At 37.3% G+C, this 7,473-nt stretch overlaps 1 protein-coding gene across 2 annotated transcripts in view; it reads left to right on the forward strand.

Moving 5' to 3' along the window:
• MEGF10 (multiple EGF like domains 10) overlaps positions 1 to 6,560 on the forward strand; it is a 165,563-nt gene extending 159,003 nt beyond the window's left edge. For both annotated transcript variants that reach the window (XM_059174463.1, XM_059174464.1), the window contains exons 24-25: positions 516 to 722; positions 2,025 to 6,560. In XM_059174463.1, coding sequence (XP_059030446.1) covers positions 516 to 722; positions 2,025 to 2,200 — 383 coding nt within the window. In that variant the 3' untranslated portion in view covers positions 2,201 to 6,560. The remainder of the gene's footprint in view (positions 1 to 515; positions 723 to 2,024) is intronic.
• Positions 6,561 to 7,473: the final 913 nt, after the last annotated feature.

The following is a 7,473-nucleotide window of genomic DNA, read 5'->3' on the forward strand; positions in this document are numbered from 1 at the left end:
ATAGGACTTACGGAGAGAGAGAAATGTATGAAAAAGGAAATAGCAAGGAAAACAAGAGCTCAGCATCTTTACATGAATAACTTCTTGTGCCCAGTCCTAAAGTTTTACAAGGAAGTCTCACGTCACAAAGACCTCCCTCACCACAATGATAGAACTATCTTGTGCTCCCAGGGGCATCCACGGGTGGTTTCTTGATTGAAGCCTCTGAGAATTCAGAGACTATTAGTAAATTAGAATGGAAATTGTTTTGAGTGTGTAACAAAATCAAAATGAAATCAAATCCACAATGTTTTACATTGATACTCACCTGAAAATGGAGCTAAAAATTACAGATGGGTAATTTTAAAGCAGATTCTCTCCAAAACAGGTGGAAAATGTATGGTGTTGCTGTTGGTATATGTAATTATAGAAAACTAGCTACAAAGAAAAAAAAGTAACCTGAGTATATTACCACCAAGAAAAAAATTAATGTCCCTGCAATAGCATTTGCTTTTCTCCCCCATCTCTCTTCACAGATCTGGGAAAGAATTCTGAATATAATTCAAGTAACTGCTCCCTAAGCAGTTCTGAAAACCCATATGCCACTATTAAAGATCCGCCTGTACTTATCCCCAAAAACTCAGAGTGTGGCTATGTGGAGATGAAGTCACCAGCACGGAGAGATTCCCCCTATGCAGAGATCAATAACTCAACTTCAGCCAACAAGAATGTCTATGAAGTTGGTGAGTTCCCCTAACCAAAGAAAGAACCTAATATAGGAATTTTTTAAAAACAGTTTTAAAGTCCTTGAGCATACAGTAACAGTTCTTATAAACATGATTGAAGACACTGGTCCATATTTTCAATGCAACCTGTGTTTTCAGTGACCATATTAGTTGGTGTCAAATAAATTTTAAGGGAAACGAAAATAACATTTAGCAAAATTAATTAAATTTTCTTTATCTCTCACTTGGCTGTCCATCTTTCGTTTTGTAACCATAGTGACTATTTGAGCACACCTGTGGAATAGCATATGTCTCACCTTAGCTCTGGTGTGGAGTTAGCCTAAACAAATGGTTCACGGGGATGAAACAGGTGTTTCTACTTCCTGGTTGCATATTCATTACATTAATGCTTTTAGCAGGATGGAAGCATTTTACTTTTAAATTTGTCTGATATATTGGTAATATTCTTGGATGTGAATGGGATGGAAATTAATAAGAATTCAATTTAAAATTAGAATTACTTTGATTGCCCCTTACAAATACCTTTTGGGGAAAGCTGAAACACATCAGAGCTGTCACCGGGTAGGTAGAATAGGGCTATATATTTAGTTAGGTTTTTTTTTCCTCTCTGTCTCTCTCAAGTTTATGATTTAAACTTCAAAAAATTCTCTATTACTTGTTAACTTGTAAATGAAGTAGTTAATTTAACTCCAGTAGCTAGTAATTAATTTATGTCACAGACATGCCTCTGAAAAGATAACTTCTTAAAGAATTAAGACAGCTTTTTTTTTTTTTCTTTTAAATGGGAGGTATAGTGACCTAAATTTATTTTTTTTTAAGTTGGTTGCAATCCCCCTTTGAACCTTCTGGTAAACCCACCACTTTAACATGGGAACTCAACTGAGAGCCAGGGTCCTGAGTCCTAAAGTCACCTTGTTAAGTATTTCCATGAATTGAGTTACCCTGATAGGACCTCAGTCTTCTCACCTATAGGGTAAAGGGTTTGGACTAGATTATCTACAGAGTGCTTTTCAGACAACAGTTCACATCGAGGGTTTCTGTCGAGTCCCTGGGTATCTTCATCCCAACCTACGGTCACCTTTCTGTTCAGAACTCCAATGTACACATCAGCTGGTCTGACAGATGTAGAGTAGCCACCTCAATGTGATTATAAAACCCTCCTTTGTTCATTAAAATAATGTTTCTTTACATTTTTAGAAGTGCTCCTCCTATATGTGTGAGATTTTCAAGAAATGCCATATTCTATTCTTTTTAAAACTTTCCATTGCTGATAAATTAATGTGTCCCTGGTTGTCACAGAACCTACAGTGAGTGTTGTCCAAGGAATATTCAGCAATAATGGGCATCTCACCCAGGATCCATACGACCTCCCAAAGAACAGTCACATCCCTTGCCATTATGACCTGCTGCCAGTCCGAGACAGTTCACCCTCCCCCAAGCAAGAGGACGGCGGCAGCGGCAGCGGCAGTGAATGACACCCAAGGACTGCTTGGTAGCCACTGAAACAGTTTCCAGAACTGCAGTTCGGTTCTTCTCCAGCTCAAGTTTGCCACCTTAGGTGAATGTTAATCTACTTGGTAGGCAACTGTTGGACATGAACCAGAAAGCTCAAAAAGCTAAGGCTGACTGACCGTAGGTCCACCTTGTACAGGTGGCTGGGAAGGAGAGATCAATGTGACTTCCTGTTCTTCTAAGCATTAGAACTGCACTCGTGAAGCATGACTTCCTATAAAATCTGGGCTGAAAGCATGACTGCGCGGAGGTCTTCGGGAGGGGGTCATGGGGTATGGTGGCTGTTGGTATTATGGCTTGAACAATTAAAATTTAAATATTTTCTTTCTCATTTGCATTGCAGACCTGTACCGAGGATTGTGCAGTTATCATAAAATCTAGTGTGAATCACTAAACATGTAGAAGTGAAGGGGTATAGTATTGAGTCCTTATGTTTATTTTTTTCAGCTGGACTCAGACTTAGAGAGATAATATGAACCCAGGAAGAAATGTTCTGTCAAGTGGCATGCCTGGAGAGACTTTGAGTAAACTCTAGAATTGGTTAGCCCATTTAAATATGAAAACTTTAGACTTTTTTTTAGGATGAAGAAATGAAAAATTAGACTTATTTTAGAAGTAGTAGAATTATTTCGGGAATCAGTATACAGGTGTAGTTGGCTGAGGGTTATCTACTTGGACCCTTGGCCCACTTTTGACCCTGATGTCATTCTGATCGTTGTCCCTCTCGTACATATTCACCACTGAAGGTCCATAACATATCAATAATTATTTCATAAATATGGAAATGAAATAGTTTTATTTTTGACAGACTGGGTTAAATGAGTGTATAATGATTGGAAAAGGTTGTAAATTTTAAGTGTAAGAAGATGCTTCGGTTTTGTAAACCATTAGTAACACATGCTGTAATATAGAATTAGCAGAAAGTTTTGGTTAACTTTTCCCTAGAAGTGACCGGAATATTTTTGTGCATATTTGAGAAAAGGGCACTTTCCTTTTATTAATTGTTGATTTAGAGAAACTATGCTTAAGCTGGTCTTTTGCATTGCTAATATGACATGTACCCCATTTTTCATTAATTTGTATTTCTGTTTTTAAGTTGTATATTCTATGTTTTGTAGTGCTTGGACTGTTAATGAAAAAAAATTATATTATATGTTCATTGCTTCTTGTATTATTGCCACTTATCTTTTTTGCTTGATAAAATGCATTGTCCTTTTTATTCTTTTAGAGGGAGGAGATGAAAATGCATAAATCAAATCTATTAAAATTAGTCATTACTAAAATTGCAAAGTAACCAGGGGTGAGTAGCTTATAATCGAAATAGAGAAGCTTTTTAATAGTAATGGAGCTCCTTTTGATCTGTGGGCTCCAAATCTTGGTTAAGCCAGGGGGTAGGGGAGTGAGGAACTGTTCATTATGGAACGAGTACCACAGATTGGTCTTACTGAAGACCTTCGTTGGGAGGATCACACAATTGATCTTCCAGACTGGGACACTTATGAGTGTAAATGAGGGCATTATGAATATTTAACCCACAGTGGGCGTAAATCTGGACTGTCCCAAGCAAACCAGAATGGATGCTCATCCTTTGCATACCTGTCATGCACTAACATTTTTCACTTCAAGGTAGTTGTCTGAAGAGAATGCCAACGTGATGCAAGGAAGCCAGTTTCTCCTTGACCTACCTGGGTGAGCAGAAGGTCTGAAAAGCTGCATGAGGAAGCAACTTCATGAGAGGAAACAGTGGCTGTGAATCTTTAAAGACATGAAACCCTATGTGGTGTCTCAGTGAGTCAGTTGACAAATATGTATTGTGCACCCATTTTGCTAGGCATTGTCCCTGCCAGTTATCAAGTTGGGGTATCCAGTGAGTTCATATCACATACCTGCCCCTGTGATGGTGATGATGCACACTTTGGACATTCACTCCTTTAATGGCTGTTTCTTGTCAAGAGCCCCAAAGTTAATTCAAGGACATCTTGAATTTCCTGGAACTCGCCTTAGAAACAATTGGTTCATTTCAGCAGTTACCCTTTGGTGGACCATTGTCTCTAGGGGGTGGGTAGACATTTAACTGAGACACTTGTGGGTCAATAGCCATGAAAAGTCCTTTCTGGTAAAAAAAAAAAAAAAAAATCTTATCCCCCTTCTTGTTTAAGAAGCATCTCTTCATTGCTCCACGATACATTTGAGTTTCCCCATAATGCCCTCAATATAGTTTAAAAAAAAAAAACACCTTTTTCCCCCCTCATTATATTACCAAAAAACAAAACAAAACAAAACAAAAATCCACCAAAATCCTGAGAGCTTCCTGTACAAAGACAAGAGCATCTTAAGCAGAAAGCCAGGCAGCAGATGTGGACTCGGAAGGAGCCCTACCATCCTTCCCTGTACATTCTCTCTGCTGGACCAGCTGCTCAGGATTGATGCTGTCCTGACACCGTATTTGTATCAGAGGTGAGTCTTGCTCACCAGAGTTCACTCTAGATTTTTCAAACATCAATTACACATAGAGCCTTTGGATATTGTAAAAACAACATGGTATATTTGGAGAGGTCTAATTGAGAAGTCAAAACTTCCTAGATATTTTGATCTAGATTTGGGAAAGGAGAGAATTTCTTTTGTCAGAATGAAAATTAAAAGACAAAAAGACCTGGCAAGTTTCCCACCCCACCCCACCCCCGCTGAAATTGCCACCTTTTGGACCCCTGCAGATATATGAAATGTAATTTAGTGATGATGTCATTCTTCATACACCGTGAATCTATTCTCATGACCTTTGAGCTCATTCATTTGGGACCCTAAGATTAATTTCTTCCTCATATCCTACATTGGTCAGAGCAATGAATATGCTTGGCAATACGAAGGAAAAGCCATTCACGTCAGAATGTCAGCCAAACTCTTCTTTCCCTAGAGGGAGATATGTCAGACAATTTATAAACTGTTTGTATTTATAGATAAATACACCAAAAGTGGCCCAAGTAATAGCTTATATACTCGCTTTCATGTGGACATTATGTTACTTATAGTGAATTACATGATAAGGAATATTTCATAATTATTTACAGTGCTTGATAGAAATTCCTTTCACATGCCATAGTAGTTATGTCAAGAGAGTTTAATATGTTTAGCATTATCTCTATGGTAAATTATATTCACCAATTTTAGGAAAGCCAAGGTAGAATTTTGTAAGATAGTTACAACCTGTCCCAGCCAACTCCATTAGCACAACCACTGTGTGCTGTGAGAAATGCAAACCACTTTATGAAAATGTGGACCATCCTAAGAGCCACAGCAGTACTTGACAATTACTGGGGAGTTTTAAACCATAAATATTGAAAAAGTTGCATAGGAGTATTACACTATTAATTCATGTCAATATTAGAAGTCCAGTTACCACTTAGAATAAGATGAAGTCATAAAAATTGTGTCTTAAGGTTATGGGTTTTTTTTTTTTTAATAACCAATCTTCTATCTTTAGGAAATGTCTTTATTATTCCAACTCAGTATTTAATAGATATTTTGATCTTAAAAGCTTTACGTCATGGCAGTGTATACAGATGGGCAAGTGTGAGTCACAAGGTGTGGATGAGTGCTTATTTCTTCACTAAGATGTACAGCAAACTGCCCTTTTAGGGTCTTCTGACACTGGGTCTGACACTGGGTCTTCATTCAGTATTTACTCCACGCTTCCTTTTGATATGAACAAATTGCAGCATATATTTTTAAAAGGAAAAAAAATCCAAATACGTAAGAATTTTCCTGATTGTAGCAAACAAAAATTACTTTCAGTGTGAAAATCTCTCTCTTTTCCAAAGATGGTAAACTCTGGTCAGTATGAGCTTACGTTGTCATTTATATCACCAAATGAGTATAGATTAATGCAATAAACTTTCTAATAAAAAAACCTTTACAGTGGTGTTTATTTCTATGTGTGATTCAATTGTTAAATTAATAAGAAGAAAAAAACCTTATGATCTCACTTGAAGAATTAGTAGTTTTTCATGTCTAGCCCTATAGCACTTTATATAGACATGTAAAAACCATTGCATTTTATTATATTTAACTGCTCAAGCATCTACTTTCCCTTCAGACTGCTTGTTCTTTAAGGACAGAGGCAATGTATTGTACATATTTGGATTCCAGCAACCCAGGTTAGTGGCTAAGAGTCAAGTCTTCTGTAAATAGCTTTAGGTCATCTTATGTGAACTTGTTTCTTAAATCTCCATGGCTTGTTAATTCCTTACTTTATAATTAAAACATTTCTGCAGTGTTCTGTGTTCTAGAGATCAAATATGAATAAAACATTGCTTCTTCTCTCAATTACTGTTTGTTTACTGAGGGCCCGAGTGCCAAGCACAGTTGGGGATACAGGAAAATATGATACATGAGCTATTTTAAAGCTATTATTTAATTAGGGAAATAAATCATTTTACTAGCCGTGTGACTTTGGTAAGTTACTTAACTTCCCAGGGCCTTGGTTCCTAGATTATAATATGTTAGAAAGAATACTACCTATTTCATAGGGGGTTCGTGAGAATTTAATAACTTTATGCATACATAACACTTACTTCAGGACCTGACACATAGTAGATAGCTAGTAAATGTTAGCTATCATTACTATTATGAAAAATTAGCTAATAACCTGAGCCATTTTATAGTAACCAGATGAGTGATGAGGCTGGTAAATCAAAAGTGAGCATTTAATGAATATTATAAAAGCTACATATTTGTGTGACCTTATCCCAATCTATTTTTGTACTATTATGCATTTCTGTATATATTTTATTTCTAGAATGGTGATTTAGGAAAGCAATAATAATATGATTTCATCTTCCAGGAGCGTGTTATCTTCCTCAGAACTAAGAATGCTTTTAAAATGTGTGGATGTGGGTTTCTGGGAAGATGGTGACCTGGCTTCACCTCCCCATCCTAGAGAATACAGCCATCCAGAAAAAGTCAGGGGCTGACCTTGGCAACCTGAAGAAGTTCCACACACTGTGAGATACCAAGTTCCTGAAAGAATATGCAAATAGGAACAAAATATAAATAGGGATTGCTGGAATTGATGGGAGTGGACTAGGGAAGGGGCTGCATGGGAAGGGCCGGCCAACCTGGGGGAAGGGAAAAAAAGCATCTTCTGTTTGCATGACACAGTTGTGAGAGGCTAAGTGTCCCTTGTCTGATGGCATCTCAAGAGGGATAGTTTCTACATTGAGCTAAGGTCAGCCTATCC

The sequence above is a fragment of the Mustela lutreola genome, chromosome 5, assembly GCF_030435805.1.
Source record: "Mustela lutreola isolate mMusLut2 chromosome 5, mMusLut2.pri, whole genome shotgun sequence".
Classification (NCBI taxonomy): Eukaryota; Metazoa; Chordata; class Mammalia; order Carnivora; family Mustelidae; genus Mustela; species Mustela lutreola.